This window comes from Rhamphochromis sp. 'chilingali' (genome assembly GCF_963969265.1).
Source record: "Rhamphochromis sp. 'chilingali' genome assembly, chromosome: 18".
Taxonomy (NCBI): Eukaryota; Metazoa; Chordata; class Actinopteri; order Cichliformes; family Cichlidae; genus Rhamphochromis; species Rhamphochromis sp. 'chilingali'.
The window spans coordinates 33,609,406-33,633,533 of record NC_137945.1 but is presented as its reverse complement, the minus strand read 5'-3'; the positions used below and the strand labels follow the sequence as shown (position 1 = coordinate 33,633,533).

The window sequence follows — 24,128 nt, the reverse complement described above, 5'->3', positions numbered from 1 at the left end:
AAAGGGTAACACCACCTGGGTCTGGGTGCAGTTCCCCCTCCAGGGGCAAGGGTACCTAGACCTGGGGTATAGAGTACGCTTGGGGAGTGTGATCGTGTGTGCAGCGTCTCTTTATGTCTGTCTCCACGTTGGTTGAGTGTGGAGTAAGTGCATATGAGAGCATGAGGGTGGGAATGGATGTTTGTATCTGTGTGTGCCTGTATGTCTGTGTCTATATGTCAGGTTGGGTGTCAGACGCCACCTCTCTGGGGACATCTCAGGCCCTCCAAGATATGCAGGCCTATCTCCCCCCACCACTCCCCCTGCCAGTGGCGGACTCCCTCAGGTATCGGTGCGTTGGTGGTTCTTTGTGTCTGGATGGGCGTCCAGGTATACAGCGGCTCACTCCTTGGTGGCTGCTTGTCGGGGCCTGGAGCCTGGGGCTCGCTCTGGCCCCTGTGGGGGGGTGGGGTGCCCCCGGCCTCTCGGCCTGGGGCTCGGTCACTCAGGCACAGCTGGCTGCCGGCGGAGCTCACGGGCGCGTCACTGCAACTCCCCCTGGCTTCTGCTCCGCGGCTGCTGGGTGAGCCCTCATCTGGGACTCACGGCAAAAAATCACGGTTTTAGTAACGCAGTAACGCAGCGTTCCTACGGGAAAGTAACGGTAATCTAATTACCGTTTTTGCAATAGTAATCCCTTACTTTACTCGTTACTTGAAAAAAGTAATCAGATTACAGTAACGCGTTACTGCCCATCTCTGTACATGATAATCAAAAGAGACACCAATTAATTCTCATCAGTGCTAATGCTAATGCTAGCTATCTTACAGTGGCAGGAACCTGTTTCAAATGCACAAGATTTTAGTGTTATTTGTGTTAGAGCTTTGCCAAGTTCAAGCAAAATAAATTTTTTTGCTAGAACGATGATTAAGGACAAATGTCCCAATCCAAATTTTGGCACTTGCACAACTTGACGACTACCCACTGTTTATCTGAAACAGCACAGCCTGGAACTGGTTACTATGAATGTAAGCAAGTAATGAGAATTTCATGGAAAAATAAATTTGCCCCTTCCTGATGTCTTCTGTTTTTGCATATGTGTCACGCTTACATTTTTCAGATCAACAAATTTTAACATTAGGCAAAGAAAACAAAGTCAAATAAAAAACACCTGGAACTAAAAATGTTACCAGGAAAATGTAATTGCCCACTACACCTTATAACTGGTTGTGGGGTTATCAAGCAGTTGCAATAACAGGAAATGTGTCTTTTATATCACTGTGAAAGGAATTTGGCCCACTCTGCTGAATTCCTTTAACCACATTTTCCTTCAGGATTTTCTGTTAGAGAGCAGGATTCATGTTTCCATTAATTACAACAAATGATTCAGGTTCTGGAGCAGGAAAACAGCCCCAGACTATTACACTACCACCACCATGTTTGACCGCTAGTATGATGATTGTTTTTATAAAATGTTGTGTTAGTGTTATGCTGAATGCAACAGGAACAAACCTCCCAAAAAGTTCAACTTTCGTCTTGTCATTCTAGAGAATATTTTTATCATCAAGATATTTTTCGCCGCCATCTTCCTTGCGGCCGCCCACCGGACCTGCTCAGTAGTCGCCATTGCCACCAGCGTGGCCGCCCACCAGAACTGCTTTGGCTCAGCCGCAGGCCGCGTGGCCACCCCCCCGAACTGTTTTGTTTCGGACTCTGTCCCTCCGTCCTGGACCCCGTCCGCCAACTTTGTTCTGTTTTTATTTTTTCTTTCGGCCATCGGGTGCCGGCCTTTGAAGGGGGGTACTGTCAAGGTTCCTGGGTCGTTGAGTGATTTCAGTTTGTTGATGTTCAGTTTAGTTTGCCACATTAATGTTCTCATTTCCTGTTTTTTCCCATGTCAGCTTGTCTCTTGTGTCATTAGTCAGATTATGTTCAGCCCTGTACTCATCTGTTTCCAATCATTGTCATCATTCGACCTGTGTATTTAAATTCCTTGGTTTCACCAGTTCTTTGTCGTGTCATTGATGTTGATGTTGCCAGTATTGTCGTTCCCGTTTGTATTCAGTTATTCAGTCAGTTAGTCAGTCTTGCCGTTCCTGCTTTGTTCATTCACCCGCTCCAATAAATCCTCGTCATTCCGCACCGTGAGGCGGTTTAATGTTGCAAAGCACCTCTTTTTAACTTCAGTGGATATTATACATGGTTATGCTCAGGATATGTCAGCCCATTTCTACTGGAAATGCCTTTTGGTTAAACTTTCAGCAAGGAATTTGCATTTGCACTGTTAAATATTTATATAACTTTAATGCACATAAACAGCTTCTTGTTTAAGTGAAAATAAATGGATGTTTGTTTGTTTTTTGCGCTAATAAAGTTGTGGAGTTGTATTTTTTTCCGCATCAATTATATCATCAGTTATATCGTTATCACAAATTTTCAAATATGTATCGTGATAAATATTTTTGGCCATATCACCCTGCTCTACAACAAAGCACTATTTTTGGTAGAGCATGCTAGCAGGCCGTCGTTATTACCGTGTTTTTTGGAAAATACGGCACACTTGAAATCAATCCTTTGACTTTTCTGAAAATCGTCAGTGCCCCTTATAATCCCGTGTGCCTTATGTATGAATTCTGGTTGTGTTTACTGACCTCGAAACGATTTTATGTGCACGGCGCTCGAAAATCTGTCAAATGCTTTAGTACGACTTTGCTAAGCTATGAAGCCGCACCGCTTGATGGATTGTCGGAGCATTACGGCTATCGTAGGCGGAGCCTCGTGGAGTGATACGTACTGTGCTTCAACATAATATTACCATATTGTGTGTGTATAACCTCTTTTTAAGTTTTGTGGATATTATACATGGTTATGCTGAGGATATGTCGGCCAGTTTCCACTGGAAATGCCTTTTGGTTAAACTGTCAGCGAGGAATTTGCATTTGCAGTGTTACATTTTTATATAACTTTAATGCACTTAAAAAACAGCTGCTTGTTTAAGTGAAAATACATTGATGGGTTGGTTTTTTTTGCACTAATAAAGTTGTGGAGTTGTAAAGTATTTTGTCTAGTGTCAATTATATCGTCAGTTATAATGTATGGTGATAAATATTTTTGGTCATATCGCCCTGCTCTAGGAGCAATTACAGCTGATCCAACAGACTCTGGATTGCTGTGTTTGACCCTGGCATTGCTGTAATGACTAAGACAACAAGAGGGATAATTTTCATCATCTTCTTGGAGTTGCAGTATTGTGTGTGTCAGTGTGTGCAAACTGCATGTATGTCCTGGACACACACATTGGCCTGTGCTAAATGACCTATATAACAGAGACAATCTGTTCTCCTCACCATGCAGGCAGGCAGTGATCGTCCAAAGCCATGCATCGATCACTTATGGGCACTTGGGTACACATTGGTTCTGACACAGAAAATCAAACAAATCAGATCATCAGAAAGCATTGGAAGCTTTTTTGAAAAGGTTTCATTGTTGTGCTTTGCTTAAAGGATAAATCAACAGTCACACAGGATGGCTGTAGGAGGTAGAGCAGGTCATCTAGTAATTGGAAGGTTGTTGTTGCTGCTTCAGTCTCCAGGACCAACTATTCTTTGGTCACATACTAACCCCAAGTTGCTCTCCGATGCATCTATCAGTGTATGTATGTGTGTGAATGTCAGACTGAAAGCACTTGAGCAAAAAAGCATGGAAAAAAGTGTTTGTATGAGGTAAGTTTGATAAACAATAAACTGGACTGGTAAAAAAGCATCACTGCACAGTGCAGGACAGGCCAGAGCCAAGGTAGCTGAGGTCTTTTAACATCGGACCATGCTCAGGATATTCTTTGAGTCTGTGTGATCAATGCCATCCTCTATGCTGTTTCATGGTTTCCAAGATAAGGACAATGCTGCAAAATGCCTCCCACCCACTCCATGAGGTGCTAGCCAGTCACAGGGGCATGTTCACTTAAAGATAGGGCTGGGCGATATATCGAGTTTTTTAAAAATATCGATATATTTTTATACGAGATGTAAGATGTGACAATATCTTTTATATCGATATAGTCTATGTTACGTTATAATTATAGTTGTGGAGCCACAAGTTTGCCTCTCTTTCGTCCACTTTTGTCTTTACGCAACGTTACTCGACCTCACCTCTCCTTCACTGAACACAACTCCCCCTCCTCCCACATCGCTTCACCTGCAGGCAGCGACAAGATGGGCACGGCAAATCTCCGTTAACGAGTTACTGCGCATCGCCCCGTGCGTGGGGCTGGATGGCGTCAATGTGTTAATGAGCTAACCACGCTAACGAGCTAACCACGCTAACGCCATGCACGGCCTGAAATCCTTTCATTTTCTCAAAAATCGACAGTGCGCCTTATGTATGAATTCTAGTTGTTCAGGGTCAAAAATGTTTTAGTACGACTTTGCTAAGCTACGGAGCTGCACCGGCTTGATGGATAGTCGGAGCATTACGGCTACCGAGGAGCCTCGCGAAGTGATACGTACTGTGCTTCAGCGTAATATTACCGTATTGTGTGTGTGTATAAGGACCATAAATGGCACCTGTAAGAGACACGGTTATGAAGCAGATTTCAAACGCCAGGCTGTCAGTCACGAACTGTGAAATCTGTCTCTGTTATTATGCTCAGCGTCTTTTAGTTTACATTTTGACTGCACAATTGTGAGCTCTTTGTTATGCACAAAAACAACAGTTTTGTTTTATTTATGGAGCACTTTTATTATATAATAAATGCTCATAATTTATTTTTGAGTAGTTTTTTTTCATGTACATCTATGTATGTTAATAAAAGTGCCTGTGTGACATCTGGGACACAGCTTTGACTAAGAACTCTCTTTTTGTTCGTACCTTATGGCTTTAAAAAAAATATCGAGATATATATATCTTATATCGCCATCCTGCTAAAAAATATCGAGATGTGAATTTTGGTTCATATCGCCCAGCCCTACTTAAAGACTAAGATTGCCCAAATGCACCACTCAACAACACAGGAAATCATTCCTGCCTGTGGCTATCTCACTACACAAGCACCTTGAGGCAACCGTTGTGATTTAGCGCTATATAAATAAAATGTGACTGATCTACCAAAATTACTCCAAGAGCACGTCAACCAATCATCCAGGAGGTCACAAAAGAACCCAGAACATAATTAAGGAACCGCAGGCTTCACATGTCTAAGTTAAGGTCAGAGGTCATGATTCAACAATAAGAAAGAGACTGGGCAAAATGGGATCCATGGGAGAGCTCAAAGAGAAAACCACTGCTAACCAAAAAGAACACAACAGTGTTACATGTGCCAAAAAACATCTTGATTATCTCCAAGACTTTTGGGGAAAATATTCTGTGGACTGACGAGACAAAGCTGAACTTTTTGGAAGTCACCTCTTCACAAAAGGACCATCATACCAACAGTAACATATGGTGGTGGTATTGTGATGATCTGGGGCTGTTTTGCTGGCTCAGGACCTAGAAGACTTGCTGTGGTAAATGGAACCATGAATTTTGCTGCATAGCAGTAACCCACCTGAGATTGTGAGACTACCAGGCGCCCTGTGGGTTACTGTTGGGAACAGCAAGCGACACAGACTGTGCAGAGATAGGTGACACGGAAACAAAAGCAGGGATGCAGAGCGGGGCTATCACGTCCAGCAGCAAAAACAACAAAACAAACCCTATTTCCATCCATCTTTCTCACCAACGCCAGCTCCCTCGCAAACAAAACGGAGGTGATACAATCAGAGACAACAAAAGGATTATACTAAACACATATGGCTGGATGTAAGAAAAACTCACAGCTAGGTAGAGTGCAGCATAGACGCTAAGCGCAGCCTCTTTGGATGGGAAAGTCTTGCGGGCACGTAGGATGTCGTCCTGGTTTCCTGTGCAGGCCTCCTGGTGGCTGATGTAGCGCAGGGCCTGCTGGCAACCCAGTGCTGTGTAGTTTGGCTTACAGACAGTCAGGAAGTACGGTGCCAGGTTTCCTGTCACTACCTGCCCTGCGTTGACAAAGATGTCAACAGTGAAGAGGCCAAAGGTGTAGACTCCTGGAAACAAACAAAAAAATGTTAAGACTGACGAGAGAAATGCTGCTGTTAGCAGCAACATAGTACTGAGACTGAAAAGTGAGGTGCTAATTAATATTAATGAGATACAGTCAGATTTTGTGAAACTTGATATTCCTCAGTTCAACACAACTCAATATAATTTTATTTATATAGCATCAAATCACAACAAGAGCTTTTCAAGGCGCTTTATATTGTAAGGTGACCCTACAACATTACAAAAGAAAAAAAAAAAAAAAAGAGAAAACCCCAACAATCAAATGAACCCTTTGAGCATATGGGAATGAGAAAACTCCCTTTTCACAGAAAGACACCTTCAGCAGAACCAGGCTGAGGGAGGGACGGACATTTGCCGCGACCGGGTAGGGTTCAGGGAGGAAGACAGGACAAAGACATGCTGTGGAAGAGAGCCAGAGATTAATAATAACTAATAATTAAATGCAGAGAGGTGTATAAACACATAGTGAATGAAACACTCAGTGCATCATGGGAGTCCCCCAGCATCCTACAGTGGGGCAAAAAAGTATTTAGTCAGCCACCGATTGTGCAAGTTCCCCCACTTAAAATGATGACAGAGGTCAGTAATTTGCACCAGAGGTACACTTCAACTGTGAGAGACAGAATGTGAAAAAAAAAAAATCCATGAATTCACATGGTAGGATTTGTAAAGAATTTATTCGTAAATCAGGGTGGAAAATAAGTATTTGGTCACCTCAAACATGGAAAATCTCTGGCTCTCACAGACCTGTAACGTCTTCTGTTAGAATTTTTTCTGTCCCCCACTCGTTACCTGTATGAATGGCACCTGTTTGAACTCATCATCTGTATAAAAGACACCTGTCCACAGCCTCAAACAGTCAGACTCCAAACTCCGCCATGGCCAAGACCAAAGAGCTTTCAAAGGACACCAGGAAAAGTATTGTAGACCTGCACCAGACTGGGAAGAGTGAATCTACAATAGGCAAGCAGCTTGGTGTGAAAAAATCAACTGTGGGAGCAATCATCAGAAAATGGAAGACATACAAGACCACTGACAATCTCCCTCGATCTGGGGCTCCACGCAAGATCTCATCCCGTGGGGTCAAAATGATCATGAGAACGGTGAGCAAAGATCCCAGAACCACACGGGGGGACCTGGTGAATGACCTGCAGAGAGCTGGGACCAAAGTAACAAAGGTCACCATCAGTAACACACTACAACGGCAGGGAATCAAATCCCGCAGTGCCAGACGTGTTCCGCTGCTGAAGCCAGTGCATGTCCAGGCCTGTCTGAAGTTTGCCAGAGAGCACATGGATGATACAGCAGAGGATTGGGAGAATGTCATGTGGTCAGATGAAACCAAAGTAGAACGTTTTGGTATAAACTCAACTCGTCGTGTTTGGAGGAAGAAGAATACTGAGTTGCATCCCAAGAACACCATACCTACTGTGAAGCATGGGGGTGGAAACATCATGCTATGGGGCTGTTTTTCTGCCAAGGGGACAGGACGACTGATCCGTGTTAAGGACAGAATGAATGGGGCCATGTATCGTGAGATTTTGAGCCAAAACCTCCTTCCATCAGTGAGAACTTTGAAGATGAAACGAGGCTGGGTCTTCCAACATGACAATGATCCAAAACACACCGCCCGGGCAACAAAGGAGTGGCTCCGTAAGAAGCATTTGAAAGTCCTGGAGTGGCCTAGCCAGTATCCAGACCTCAACCCCATAGAAAATCTGTGGCGGGAGTTGAAAGTCCGTGTTGCTCGGCGACAGCCCCAAAACATCACTGCTCTCGAGAAGATCTGCATGGAGGAATGGGCCAAAATACCAGCTACTGTGTGTGCAAACCTGGTAAAGACCTATAGTAAACATTTGACCTCTGTTATTGCCAACAAAGGTTATGTTACAAAGTATTGAGTTGTATTTTTGTTATTGACCAAATACTTATTTTCCACCCTGATTTACGAATAAATTCTTTACAAATCCTACCATGTGAATTCATGGATTTTTCTTTCACATTCTGTCTCTCACAGTTGAAGTGTACCTCTGGTGCAAATTACTGACCTCTGTCATCATTTTAGGTGGGGGAACTTGCACAATCGGTGGCTGACTAAATACTTTTTTGCCCCACTGTACGTTTATTACAACATCACCTGGTCCAGCCCTAACTATATTCTTTAGCAAAAAGGAAAGTTTGAAGCCTAATCTTGAAAGTAGAGATAGTGTCTGTCTCCTGAATCCAAACTGGAAGCTGGTTCCACAGAAGAGGGGCCTGAAAACTGAAGGTCATGAAGATATGTTGGGACCTGATTATTCAAGACCTTATATATGATGAGAAGAATTTTAAATTCAATTCTGGATTTAACAGGAAGCCAATGAAGGGAAGCCAATACAAGAGAAATCTGCTCTCTCTTTCTAGTCCCTGTCAGTACACTAGCTGCAGCATTTTGGATTAACTAAAGGTTGGTTTTTAGGACATCCCAATAATAATGAATTACAGTAGTCCATAAGAAGTAATAAATGCATGAACTTTAAATTTAAATTTATTTTATTATTTTACATTTAAAAATTTTTTCCTGGGGACCCTGTGACACCCCATTGAAGAGCCGTAGGCTGGATCTCTTAAGATCTCACTGTTGGGTTTGTAAGGCCATGTTACTCCTAAATTTCTCTTGTTCAAAGAGAAGATATAAAACAAAGTTCTAAGTTAATCGACCTTAGTGTTCTCCTTTTTAAAAGAATCGATAAAGAATCGAAAATGGAATCGGAATCGTGAAAATCTTATCAATACCCATCCCTACATATACACACACATACATATATATACACACACTGTAACATGCCTCTGTGGGATAGGCATTTATCCTGGCTAATGCTATAGCTCCCAATGACAATGATTTTGTTTCTCAGCACTACTTTAACAATGAGAGATAGAAACTATTTTTATACAGCAAAACATAATAAATGGCATTTGCAATAAGAAAAATGTGTGATTCGCACAAGTAACCTCGTTGTGCTGCCTCTTCTGTCTGTGCTTTATCTTCCAACAGAATGATGGTGTTGCGACACTGGCAAAGTGCTCCATAAAATAACAAGGACAGGACATAAATCATTCAGCTTACTTGTACTTTCAGTGTGAATAATTCCCTCTGTAAGCAGCCTGTTCATCTCCTCTGTTCCTCACTCCTATGTGAGTCTGCACACAGCCGGCCTTGAACAAAATCCCCTGCTGCTCACCATCACACACCCACTGTGACCATCACCCAGGTGCCACTGTCCATTCACGCTGCTCCTAACCAAACCAACCAAGCATGGAGGGCTTTAACGGAAATAACAGCTTCCCTCGTACAGGAGCCCAGCCCGCTGACGCGCTAAATTACCTACTGACCCCGAGTCGGACAATCGCTTCTTACACACACACACTGAAAGAGGTGTTTACCACACAAAAACACACACATATGTATATGAGGTTCCATGATGTGTTGCTGGGTCAACCACAGAAGCTTTTCCAATCACTGTCAAGCGTCTGTGCTGCTGCAAAACTAATTCAGCCAAGGCTATGAAGTGTGCTGCGAGACATTAACAGACAGGCGGCACTGCAACAGTTTAGTGTGGCATATCTTTCTTCTTCTTTCACGGATTCTAGTTTTAAATGTCACTGCGTGACTCATTGCTGTTCCTTTGTCATCCCCCAAGAGCCACTGAGGCTTACTGCCGACAGGTCATTTTCTTAATAAGCATCAAATAGGTTTTGTCAGGCATCATGTGACTCAGTCACCAAGTGCTCGCCGCACAACGCATCGTTTTGACTCTGTCCCACTTTCTGAAGCGAGTGTGGAAAATGTGGAGGCGCTTACAGCGAACCCATCCCCCTCTTCCTCTTTGTTGTAGGGAACACAGAGAGAGATGATCAAAATTGCTTATTAGGGCATAAATCTAATGCCTGCTTCAAACAATGCCATGATCTGCCGCAGAGCCGCTGTATAGTTTGTTTGTTCTGTGTAGTCGCTCCTCTCTTGGTGCATATCTGTGTGTCGGAGGGTGAGGACGGGTGAGGCAGTGCACCTCTTATTTGATCTCCAAAGTGCTGCAGTGTGATGTGCAGCAGAGTCACTGTTATCACAGTTTCCCAGATCCCCCCCAAGTTCATAAGCAACACTTTGGAGTGCTCAGCTGTAGTAAGCTGTAAGTAAGTCCTAATACTGGACACAGTGTTAAATACAAAGATGCAACAGCAATACGCAGTGTGACACAGTGTGAAAGTGTTGATTTAACTGGGAAATGTATTTATTGGACAGAGACTGAACTTCAGTTTCATTTTCCCCCGTGGAGCTCGTTGAGTAATTGCGAAGAATTCGTCAGTACTGAAGAACACATAAGCACGGAAGCTCGTTAACATTTACGTTAGCAACTTCTACTTATATGTCCTGTTTTTCTCCCCAATGTTGAACAGCTTTTTTTTTTGTCTAGGCAATTCAACTAACCAGCAGATACGACACCTTCAAGGCATTGACTTTAACTGAGTTAGAGGGCTTGTGGAAAACATTGTTCAAGCTAAACAAAGGGTTAGAGTTAGCAAAGAATCTAAGAATGCAGGAGTAAGGGCAAAGTAAACAGTATCTGCCAGGTCTGGTCCAGTCAGACCAACATCTACTTTCATGTTCCTACACTAAATTAAACACAAATGAGGAAGCAGTTTAAGAACCTGAATGCTCGGAAAGCTCCCGGCCCAGACGGCGTGTCTCCTGCCACCCTCAGACACTGTGCAAACAAGCTGGCCCCAGTGTTTTCTGGCATTTTCAACTCCTCACTGCAGGCATGTCATGTGCCTGCCTGCTTCAAGTCCTCCACCATAATCCCTGTCCCCAAGAAACCTAGGATCACTGGACTAAATGACTACAGACCCGTGGCTCTGACATCTGTGGTCATGAAGTCTTTTGAGCGCCTAGTTCTCTCCCATCTCAGGACCCTTACGGCCCCCCTCCTGGACCCCCTGCAGTTTGCATATAGAGCCAACAGGTCTGTAGACGACGCCATCAACATGGCCCTACACTTCATCCTGCAGCATCTGGACTCCCCAGGAACCTACGCCAGGATCCTGTTTGTGGACTTCAGCTCTGCCTTCAACACCATCCTTCCAGACCATCTCCGAGGCAAGCTTTCCCAGATGAATGTGCCTGATCCCATCTGCCGGTGGATCACTGACTTCCTGACGGACAGGAAGCAGCATGTGAGGCTGGGAAAGAATGTCTCGGACTCCCGGACCATCAGCACCGGCTCCCCTCAGGGCTGTGTTCTTTCTCCTCTGCTCTTCTCCCTGTACACCAACTGCTGCACCTCCACCCACCAGTCTGTCAAGCTAATCAAGTTTGCAGATGACACCACCGTTATTGGGCTCATCTCTGACGGGGATGAGTCTGCCTACAGGAGGGAGGTTGAACGTCTGGTGTCCTGGTGCAGCCACAACAACCTGGTGCTGAATGCCCAGAAGACAGTGGAGATTATTGTGGACTTCAGGAAGCACACAGCCCCACTCCCCCCCATCATCCTGACTGACACCCCCATCACCTCTGTGGACTCATTCCGCTTCCTGGGTACCACCATCACCCAGGACCTGAAGTGGGAGCCCACCATCACCTCCGTCATCAAGAAAGCCCAGCAGAGGATGTACTTCCTGAGGCAGCTGAAGAAATTCAACCTGCCAACACGGACGATGATGCAGTTCTACACTGCAATCATCGAGTCCATCCTCACCTCCTCCATCACCGTGTGGTACGCTGGAGCCACTATCAGGGACAAACAGAGACTGCAGCGTGTTGTGCGCTCTGCTGAGAAGGTGATTGGCTGCAGACTCCCATCTCTGCAGGACCTGTACACCTCCAGGACATTGCGGCGTGCAGCTCGGATCTCAGCTGACCCTTCTCAGCCTGGACACAGTCTGTTTGACCTGCTCCCCTCAGGCAGGAGGCTCCGGTCCATTCGCACCAGAACCTCTCGCCATAAGAACAGTTTCTTCCCCTCTGCTGTTGGACACATGAACAATAAACGTATGACTGTTCCCACCACTAACACATGACCCTACGCTGTGTTCACTGCATCATTCCATGTTTGGCACTGATCACCACCTGCACTCATGTATATATCTTTCAACGTAGCACTCTTAATTCTTATTCTCATGTGTATATATCTCATGTATAGCTCATGCACATATCTTTCTACGTAGCACTTTTAATTCTTATCCCTACTTTTATTTTTTCATGTCTATTTAAGTGCTATTTATGACACTATGTTTGCACTGAAGCACCGCAGCAATTTCCTAATGTTGTAAACCTGCTCAACATTTGGCAATAAACCCCTTTCTGATTCTGATTCTGATTCTGACAAATCAAACTAGGGGCTGCTCACTACACAATTACTCTTTACAACGCACAGTAAGGAGACAGTCCTCTAATTTGAATAAAGTTCTAATAAATAGCATAAGCATAATGTTTTTCTTATTGTGTTTCCGACCCGCTGCAGGTGATATCACATTCTAAACAGCGTTTAATCTTTGAAAATGAGTTTTTCCACAGCAGCAACAATATCACAAATCTCTCTGAGGGCTCTTTTACTCTCCTATTTGTGTTTCTATAGCTGCTTTTGAGAACAGCCCCTTACAATTCAAACTGCTGATAAGCTTCACCAGCAGGCATTATTAAGACAATCAGCCCTTCTGGTCTGATATGAAAGAATTAGTGCACAAATCCTTTGCACTGGCAAGGGAAAGAAAAGCAACAATGTTCACTGAAGACATGCAGGAAAGCTGCTAAAGGATCAGAAAACATCAAAAGCTGAATAGAAAACAATGATTATTTGTATGAATGAATAACACTACATACATAATAGGGAAGAGGCCCAAGGTTTGAAAATAATCTCAGTGTGTGTCAAATAACACACACTACAGAAACAAGGAGCTCAGACAGCAGCAGCATCTTCTTCAACCAGTTAGAAGAAAAAAAACGAAGAAAGGAAAGACCATAAACAGCAAACAACACACAATGCAGGAGAGTTTAGACAAAAGTTAATTACATGCAATAGTGGGAATCAAAAGTCTAGAGTAGAGGTGTCCAACTCCAGGCCTCCTTGTCCTGCTAGACCTCAGTGCAGCGTTCGATACTGTCGACCATAATATTCTATTAGAGCGATTAGAACATGCTGTAGGTATTACAGGTACTGCACTGCAGTGGTTTGTATCATATCTATCTAATAGACTCCAATTTGTTCATGTAAATGGAGAGTCCTCTTCACACACTGAGGTTAATTATGGAGTTCCACAGGGTTCAGTGCTAGGACCAATTCTGTTTACATTATACATGCTTCCCTTAGGCAGTATCATTAGAAGACATAGCATACATTTACACTGCTATGCTGATGACACCCAGCTCTATCTGTCCATGAAGCCAGATAACACACACCAATGAGTTAAACTGCAGGAATGTCTTAAAGACATAAAGACCTGGATGGCCGCTGGTTTTCAGGCCCCTCTTCTGTGGAACCAGCTTTTTTTCTATCTCTACTTTCAAGTGCCTTGAGACAACTGTTGTTGTGATTTGGCACTGTATAAATAAAATTGAATTGAATTGAATTCAGGTGTGTTGACCCAGGGTGAGATCGAAAACCTGCAGGACACCAGCCCTCGAGGCCTTGAGTTGGACACCCCATGTCTAGAGTGAAGAAGAAACACTCAGTGCATCATGGGAAGCCCCTAACAGCCTAGGCCTATTGCAGTGTAACTAGCAGGGGTCACCTGATCCAGCCCTAACTATACGTTTTAGCAAAAAGGAAAACCTAATCTTGAAAGTAGAGATAGTGTCTGTCTCCTAAATCCAAACTGGAAGCTGGTTCCACAGAAAACTGAAAGCTCTTCCTCCCATTCTACGTTTAATTATCTCAATGAGCGCTCAAAGTGCTGAAGTAAAGAAGAAAAAATATTATATAGCAACCATTAACCACTTACCATCTAGGAACCATGAGTAAGCCTGAGAGCAAATTGCTCTATTAGGAAAATTAGGTACTGTGAGGTCTTTAGAGTATGATTGCGTGACACTCGGATGAGCCACTGACAACGTCTAGATGAACAGAATCAACAGTACCATGTCTGAGCAATGTTTTAGCCGATACTAATTCATTGTGTGAGTGTGAGCAGCACACAAACATGAACAATACTGCAGTCTGCCCAACAGCTACAGATGATGCTGACATCAGTGCTTGTTTCAGGTTACACATTGCTCCATCAAATTCCAGAAGCTTAGGGAAGACTTCAAGAGACTTTAGCTGAAAAGAAAATACCTTTGTAAGCAGCAGTGGTGCACTTAAAAAAAAAGGTTAAAGCTGCAGTGCAGTGTGCTCCCAACGGGCTCAAAACTTTTAAATATTGATGTTATCTGGACTGTTTTACATAATGTCACTTACAGAGTAGGCTGAGCACGAACTTTATAAATGTAAAGTTCAACAAGCAAAGCAACAGAGGTAAAACAGACTCCTGAAGATGAGTGCACAAGTGCCCCACGACCCTCGGCTGTGTTCTAAATATAATCTTCCCTGAGCAGCACAGCCTGTGAGTCATTATGCAAAGCTACGCCTGGCCTGAGTGTTAAGGGAAGGCTATGGAGCTGCAAGACGGCTTGGTTCACATCATGCAAATGTTGGCTACAAACATGTGTGAGCATGCATACTTATGCACATGAACAGATACACTCAGGCACACATGCAGAAATGCAAACACATGGAATGTGTCAGGTGTGAATACTAGCACGCTCTAATATTTGTAAAGACGCAAGAATACCAAAGAAAACGTGCAGGAGCCACTGTGGTGACCAAAGTGAGCTGGTCTGTGACAAACACAGAGGAAACTGATGCTACTTCATCGTTTTTCTTCATCACACTACAAACGCAGGTGTACAGTGCATCAAAGCGCTTCATTTGTTCCACATTTGGTCTTGTTACAGCCAAAATGGATTTGACTTAGTGTTGTGTGTGTGTGTGCTCTCTCATCCACAAGCTCTCCTTGAGTCTGTGTTTTCAGTTTGTTTGTTCCTGCCCTGACCCGTGATTGGATTGTTTACCTGTGAATCACCATCAGTAAGAGCTAAGTTTTAAACTTGTGTCTGGCTTGCTGAATTCTGCATTATGGGTCCTAATCTTGCCTGTCAGTGGTGCACAATAAAGGTGCCATCATGGTCCCCTTTGACAAGAGGACAGAGCCTCAAAATAATATCCCAATATTTCAAGGAAAATGTTATTGTGTCCTTTTCAAATAAGCTATTGTCACTGATGGCACTCTGCCTAATTTGCAGCAATATAGTGCCACAGCACAAGCCAAATGTGAGCAGAAAGTAATGATTTCCCTGGACACTGTTTGGAAGGAGGCCCCGGGGCAGACCAAGGAAACACTGGAGAGGTTTTATGTCTCGGTTGGTCTGGGAATCTTTCCATCCATTTCTTTAGCTTATCCGGGGGTTAAGTGGAAGAAAATGGATGGATGGATGGAGAAGTACAAACGTAACTGTGTAACACTTCAGTTTAACAACTTCTAAAGTAACCTTGCAACTCATCAGGAGCTGCACAATAAAACTGAAAAATGTGTGTTAGTTTTGTCCCTGCTTAGTTTAGCTCCTGTCCCAGTTTTTTCTTCCATCGCTGTATTTAGTCTAATCTTGTGTGTGTTACCGTTCCACTTCAGTCATATTTATTGTCCCAGACTCTCTTTGTCTCTTGCTCAAACTTCAGCTTATCCTCCCTTCATTTTTCTAAGTTCCTATGCTTCCTGGCTGTTATTCCAGTTGCTTTCGGTTTCCTTTTAAGGCATTCATCAGCTAGTAAAGGCTCACTCAGAGTCCAGCCCAGTCTGCTGAGGGTGTCTACTTTTGGGTCCTCTCTCTCCCTGCACTCCATTGATGAAAGTTTGCTGTTTCCAGATTTACCAGAAAGACTTTTCTCACATATTGTACAGATCACTGCTTTGTTGAAGTAGCTCCCTTTTTACTGAACCTTTATCAGAGGTGGACACACAGTTGTCAATGTCAGACATCTCTGGGTTTGTCTCGTGTGTTCACATTAACACATGGTGTTGCTACAGAAATATCATCATGATATGAGGCTTTCCTTAAATCATGTAAAATTTATACAGAGATCGTCGCAGGAGATTAGTTGTGCTATGCTATATTGGAATAGATCTCTTAAACTTTAAATCCAGGTGTTTTGAGTCAAGCATCCAGCCAAGCATGTAAATAATGAGTCCTAACCCCCCTGGAAGCATTTAGGAACCACAGCATGGAGACCATGGAAAATCACCGAGCGGTTTCACCAACTGTTGAGGTGGAAAATGCCAAAAAGTCACCAAAGCCTCAAAGACCAAAAACCATTGAGACCAAATGGGTCTCCATAGTCCAACAGTCCTTTTGTAGGTGTAAGGTGTAGTAAGCATAGGACAACCAGTCAGAGTGTACTTATTATTCTTCATTCAACTTAGATAATATAGTGTTACTGTTTCCTTATGTATTTAAGATTCATATTTACCTAATTTCTTTCTTTATTTGACTCGTCCCTGATATCGCACTTTAAAATCTCAAAAAAACGTTGCAAATACGGACTTTTTACAGCTAAGGAAGATACACGTGTGGTTTAAAGTGAAGTTAGAGATCCAGTGATTTATAGTCAGTAACATGTGCCTAGATCAGTTTTACAGCAGGTGCTGTGAATGAATGTTTCAAGGAGGCAAACTGCTAGAGATGGGAGGTGATGTCCCATACAACACACAGCTGTTCATTTGCCCATCTGCCATCCCATCTGTGTGAATGTGAGGTTCACTCAGACTTTTATCACCAAACTTGCTATATTATGCATCGTCTTGTTTTGGAAACAAGTGTTGGTTGTTATAGAATAATTCAAGCTGAAAGATGCTTCAGCATTCGCTGCAGTCCCAGATGGAAGCCTTTCATGCTGACACTGACTAATCAGAAATGTGGCTCTTTCAGTAATGTGAAGACACATGTCATATATCTTGACACTATTTATGTATCATAACCAAAATAAAAAAGTGGAAAACTACAACAGCGGAGCTAACAGGTCTCTATCTTGCTTCACTTTTTAACACTTTGTGCTGATACCCTTTAACACCCCAAAGCAACTCCTCAGCTTAAAAGTCAAATCAACTCAGGAATCTTTTGGCGTTGAGGCTCAGAGATTCAGGCAGGCCCAAGCAAACAGGCGACGTGGAGCCTTCATTACTCCACACAGCACAGCACAGTCTTTCTGGGATTCATTCATCTGTGCTCACTCACTGTGCCAACAAGCCTGCCCAAAGTACTTATCCATAGTCATGCATAAATGCACCATAATCGACACAGGCAGGCATGCTGCATAAAATGGGATTTCCAGATTGTGTATTTTAAAGAGTACTTTATAATTTGGAATAACAGCTGCTACTAATGTTACTGTAAAGAGAAACTGACAGCCCTGAGACCCATTAGATGATAGTAGCAAAAACCTTATTTCTACCCTTTAAAAAAATAAATAGATTTTCAGGGTGCCAGCCACAGGATTTTTCTGGCAAAGGAGGAAATGTAGCTCCTGAGTCAATCCACAACCTAGATTGTAGAAAGTACTACCAGCTCAAGTCAGCTAAGGACAGATGGTAACCAAACTGTCATGTTTCGGCTGTGTGCAGGCAGGAATTGGACCCAAACGCAAACTCACTAGAAACGGGATTGAACTCCAAATGGCAGCTTTAATTGCTAAACAAAGAACGTCTACAAATCCTAAACTGAGAAGAATCTAATAAAACACACACAGGGAGAAACACACAGCATGACGGCGATCACAACACTGACACAGAGAAACACAGGGCTCAAATACACTGGGAAGTAACGAGGGGAATGAGACACAGAAGGGGAGCACAGCTGGAGAAATCAGAACTGACGAGACAAGTGAGCAAAGTAGGATACACTCACATGAGACACAGACCTTCAAAGTAAAACAGGAAGTAGCACAGATGCAAACTAGACTAGGGGAGACAGGAACTAAGAAAATCAGAGAACAACAACAAACAGACACAGAGGGCAGCTACTAACTACTCAGAGAACTAAACAGGATACAAGAAGGCCAAACTAAGACAATAGACTATAGAATAACAACAAAGAACTAAGAGCATAATACAAAAACTCAGAGACACAAGAAACTCAAAGCACTGGCTCACCGACCCAGGACCGTGACACAAACGACCTGCAGAGGACATATTGGAACACTAGATATACAAGTCAGAAACATGTTGGGTTGATTGTCTTTAATAAAGTCCCACGGAAGAATTGTTTACATCAAAGTGTAATCACAATCACAATAACGTCATTTATCTGACACCAGCGATGTCTCCCAGTGTTCATAAGGGGTCACTGTAGACCATAAATTTGCTTCATAGCACGTCATACAAGTTGCTAATAGTAAGGCACGAATATGGCAAAGCTAGCAACAGTTAAACTAAACAGCAAAAAAGTCCTTTAACTTAATTCCTGATACAACTGGATGTAATTATTGAATAGATTATGGCCACTGCTGTTATCTCAGTGCTAAATAATCTTACCAACATAGTATCAATGTACTGAGACACATAATTTTAACATGCACGAACAACAACAACAACCAGCATCATGCCAATTAACTTGCCAAGGGAATAACACTTACTGATTCATTACGGCACAACTCAATCACACTAACTCAGTTACAGCTGCAGCAGCTCCTTTAGGTATATCCACTCTGCATGCTCAGCACATGGTGCGCTTGATTCTTGCCTCTAGACACCCCGAGGCAGAGCAGGTAAATTTGAACACGACCTATAATAAACCTAATTCCTTCAACTAAAACAACAGTCTGCAAGTTTCATACCCAAGTGAATCATATTCCCAGAACAATCCAGAGGATCTCTGTCACCTATATTAAAGGGTGCCCAGCATTATTATTAGATAACCACTCTCTATACCCCATCACAGGCCAAGGTCACCACTAATGGGATCATCTCTCAATGTTTAAGCGTGGAGAGAGGGACAAGACAAGGATCCCCACTCTCACCCTAATAATTCGCAGTTTTCTTAGAACCACTTGCCATTCCACAAAAATATCAAAGGTAATCAAACCTCTATATTAGAACACAAAATTCATTTATATGCTGATGATATATTACTGTATTTACAAGAACCAACAAATTCAGTAAAGGACATATTTCATCTCATTACAAATTTTTCACGAACATCAGATTGGTCAAAATGAATTACTAATAATACTTCCAATAATGAAGAACTCAATGATTCCTGCAGACCAAGATTTGAACTTTTGAGCTATCAAAAGCTAGGTATAATTACCTCCCCCAAATTATCACTCACTTACTCCAAATTAATAATTTTTCCTTAATGATTGCATCAAAATGTTTTCAGTCCTTAGACTGTGTTACTATTTAGCTAACCGAATAAAATACATCATAAGATGGATTCACCAGAATGAAGCACACAATCGATGGAATGAAACTTTCAGACTTCCCCTTTATTACCGCTTCAGTTATACGCCATAACTGCCTCAAAAACCCTTTGATCTTCTGCACCTTAACGGCCTGGTGAAAACCCTTGAAATCACAAACTCAAAATAAAACCTCTGTAAGGTTCTATCAGCCAGTCATCTGTTTAACAACAACAACTAAAGAACACAGTTAAGACAAAAATGTCCAACCCACAGCCCTTTACAACCACTAACACATGTAAAAGATGTTTCAATTTCAATTCAATCTGGCGTTTGGAGGTGATGAGGCAGGAGATTGGCGGATCCCGCCTACTCCCCCCCTCCTGTCCTTTCTCTTCCCTTTATCTCTGCCTTGTACTGGGGTCCTCCTGGCAGGCCCAATGCCTGGTCCCTGCATCCGGCTGTCTGGGGTGGGCACCTTCTGCTCTATCGGGGGATGGCAGGAGTGGTGGGGGTGGGTGGCTGGGTGGCTGGGTGGGCCCATGCAACTGGGGTTGTGCTTCAGCGCCCTGGTTGTGCTGGCAGGTGTCCTCTGTGGGTCTTTTTGCAGTACATCGGCTCCTGCAGGCTCCTTCCAGTCTTTATGTTGCTATGGTGGGTCTGGGATGAGCCATCTATTTTCTGTTAGACCTTGGTTGATGAGCTGTGGGCTCTGGTAGAGACCTTCCTGTACATTTTGTGATTCTACATGCTGGTGCACTGTGGCTTGATCTTGACCTTCATTGTTGCGGCTGCTTAGGGTCTCTGAGTTCATGGGTCATTCTCTCACCACCATAGGTGTTGGTGTTTGGGCTCTGGTGAGTCAGGTGCCTGTGACGAGAGTGGGGGTGTCCTCACTGCATGAACCACCATACTGCCTGTTGTCATTTCCTCGTTCCTGTTTTTCTTTTTTGGGATGTTGCTATGGTACATTTTCCCTTCATAGATAGCAGATGGTTGTTTGCGGCCGAAACACCCAATGAATCGGGGTTACACAAGTGATGATGTCTCGTATTGGTGGCAAGTGGTAGTTCATGTCAGTCTAAATGAAGAATCATATTGTCACATAAGGGCTGAAACACCAAAGTAGTTTGAGTGCTTCTCCCACCTGACTGAGAACCTTCACAGACATATTCTCCCACCTCCAACCCACTCAAAAATTGTGCTAGTTATTCTAGGGATTCTAGTTCTATCAAGCCCTCTGATTAAGATGTGGGTTTATGAGATTGGGAAATCTTTTATTTACATTTTCCAACTGTTTTGGAAATAGGATTGTGCTATAATTTTCACTGTTCACAAGTGTAGCTGTTCTAAATTTTACTATGAGATTGAGCTGAGAAAGGAACCAAATAGGCTTAATTCAAAATAACAGCATGTCATATTTTCACCCTCTCAGCCCTCCATGGATTTATATTTCATTTGATCTTATTTTACTTTTGGTTGAGTTCCTTGCTGCTTCCTCTGACAAGCCTGTCTTTTTCTTTTGCCAGGCGCAGTGATTAGTAGTTTTTCAGAGGGCAAAGCACTATCCTCGTCTTGTTTTATTTGTATAATTGAGCTGCCATTTGCTTAAGACACTTTTGTACCTTGTAGCAGAGAGAATTACAGAGTTAAAGTGAGGCTTTTAGTTAAGCTATCTATCTCCGTTCTATAGCCTCTACATTGTGCTAATGACGTGTGCTTCATAATGATGAAGTTCTTCCTTCTTGCTTTTAGAATAGCTTTTCCTTTGTTGGATAAAATATTGTTTTTGTGGCAGTTCTCCTCTTCGAGCCAGAGCCTCGGTTTTAGGGTAAAGCAATTCTGAATCTGCATTAAAGTCATTCTTCTAGCGGGGATGGTGTTGATTCTTAATGTGGCACACTTTCATCACTTTACAAAACCCCTCTGCAGCTAAAGCTCTTCATCCTTCTTCTCCATGTTGCTGGGAAAAGACAACTTTATCATAAAGTCACTGTGGAGCACTTTCATAACTGACATCAATTAACACTAAGACATGAGCTTTATTCTGATACACTCTGGCACTGTTTAACGCAAGACAACCAATTCCAATATAAGATAAAGGGATAAAAGGAGCTTTAGTCTGCAATGAGAGGACTGTTAATGTTAAGGAGCAGCATGAATAGTGTGCTGAATGTGTAAATGCAAGGATAAAGCCAGGCCCCCAAGTGGATTCATCCCTAAGGAACTATGTAATACTCCTCAATCTTATCTCCATCTCTCAATTACCCATCAGAGAGAAGAGGCCAACCTGCGGTGAATGATTCTTACACACTGACTCTGTTACTCTGATCTTCTCCTTAGCCCTTTTGTGTGACGTGTGAGAAAAATATTGCATTGAAGTTGGATATTATCGCATGGGCTCTTCTTCTTCTTCTTCTCTTTCGCTGCATCCTTTAGTGGCCATCCCTCTGTATGTCCTCCTTCACTACATCCATGAACCTCCTCTGAGGTCTTCCCCTCCTGCCCTTCAGGTCCATCTTCATCATCCTTTGTCCACCATTCAGTATCCTTCCTCTGCACATCTCCAAACCATCTCAACCTCTTTAACTTTGAGCTGTCCCTCTGATGTCCTCTTTGCTTATCCTGCCCGTGCTGCTCAGTCCAAATGAACATCTTCAGCTCATGTTGGGATCTTGGTGTCTGTCTAAGAAAGCAGCTGATCGAGGCAGCTAACAGGAGTGCAATGGGAATCAAGCTGCCAGAGAGACACTGAAAATTGCAAAAAGGTTTTGGAAGAAGCCATGTATGGGTCGTGCCAGGTTCTTTTTACAGTGGTGTTGAAACCCAGGCTGGCATGACAGAGCCCCAACCTGTGTAGCTGATGGGGGCACTGGCCCAGATGGTGTCTGAGATGGCAGCTGTGCATTTGAAGCAGTTGGAGAAGGTACATGCCTGGAGCAAGCAGCAGACAGAAGTATTGGAAAACCTCATCACTTGTTCTGGCTCCTTGCTGACTGGAGGAGGCCCAGGTGGCAGTTATGAGCCTCCACGCAACAGCAAGGGCACCCTTCCTAAATTAGATGGACCATCCTAGACTGGATAGACCATTGGTGCTGGTTCCGGAACAGTTTGATAGGGTTGCAGACAGCCCTTCGCTTAAGTGAGGCGACTGCATGAAGCCACGGCCAGGAAGCTGCAGCCCTAAGTAAACCTCAGCTGCTCGACACTGTCGTCCAGGAGCAGTTTGTCTCGGTCAGAACAGTGGAGTGAGTTCACTGTCACTGGCTGGCGAGCCTCAAGCAGCTTGGGTGGAACCACCATGGGAGCAGCTGGGGCAAGCAGCGACCAACTGACCAGTCCTGGCCCAAAGGAAGAGGCACCCGGTGGCATCACCAGCCCGGCCAGTGGTTATGGAGCTCTAGCCATTTCCTCCCACTGGAAATGGATACTAACCCCTTCTCTAACCCCTTCTCCTCTGTTGTTTCTCTGCAGGTCATGAGGGCTATGGAAGTTGTGCTCAGCTCATCGGAGCAGCACAAGCATCAGAGCAAGAGTGCTGGAGATGTGGGCGACTAGTGCACATCCGCCAGGACTGCCCGTTATTGGAGGTGAAGTGGGTGTTCCGCGTCGCCCATCCTGAGACATCCTGCCCCAGTCCAGGAGACGAGGGTGCCAATGGTCACAACAAACGCGATAAACTGATCTGGAAAGCCAGCAATGTTGTGGGGATGGAGCTGGACTCCCTTATGATGTCCAAGGCGAGCACAATGGTGGACAATACCTCCCGCCCACACTATGACATCCTGGCCTGTCACAGGAGGGTGTTCAGTGAGAGACTGAACTTACCCAAATGCAGCACTGAACGGCACAGGAAATCATTCCTGCCGGTCCATACGGGTCAAACCGCCAAATCAATGATGTAATTTTAACTGCCTTCAATCAGCCCTCACACATCTGACTCATATGTTAGAGTGCTGTTCATTGACTTCAGCATTCAACACAATCATTCCCCAGCAACTCATTAACAAACTGGATCTGGTGGGGCTCAGCACCTCGCTGTGCAACTGGCTGCTGGATTTCCTGACAGGAAGACAGCAGATAGTACGGGTCGGCAACAACACCTTTAGCTCAAGAACACTGAATACGTGGGCTCCCAACGATGTATGTTGAGCCCCCTTCTCAACTGCACACCATCACACAGCTACATCAAGTTGGCCTCAGACACAGCTGTGTCACATCAGCAACAACGATGAGACATAGAGGAGTGAAGTTAACCATCTGGCTGAGTGGTGCAGCAACAACAACCTTTCCCTGAATGTGGAGAAGACTACGGAGATCACCACAGACCTCAGGAGAACTCACACCCTGCACACCCCACTAGCCATCAACAGTGCTGCTGTGGAGAGGGTAAGCAGCACCAAGTTCCTGTGTGTGCACATCTCAGAAGATCTCTCCTGGTCAAAGAACACAGCATCACAGCCTCAACCGCCATTATTGGAAAATCTCGGAAAAAATAGTCCTTCATAAATTGCTGACCTTGTTAGAGACTAATGGAATCAGCGAGAAATTCCAATCTGGGTTTAAACCACGCCACAGTACCGAGACAGCGCTATTAAGAGTTTT

General features: G+C 43.8%; 1 protein-coding gene across 1 annotated transcript in view; it reads right to left on the bottom strand.

Moving 5' to 3' along the window:
• The window catches only part of plppr5b (phospholipid phosphatase related 5b), a 130,072-nt gene that overhangs the window by 54,614 nt on the left and 51,330 nt on the right, over positions 1-24,128 (bottom strand). Inside the window, exon 5 of the mRNA XM_080864863.1 lies at positions 5,791-6,041. Coding sequence (XP_080720989.1) covers positions 5,791-6,041 — 251 coding nt within the window. The remainder of the gene's footprint in view (positions 1-5,790; positions 6,042-24,128) is intronic.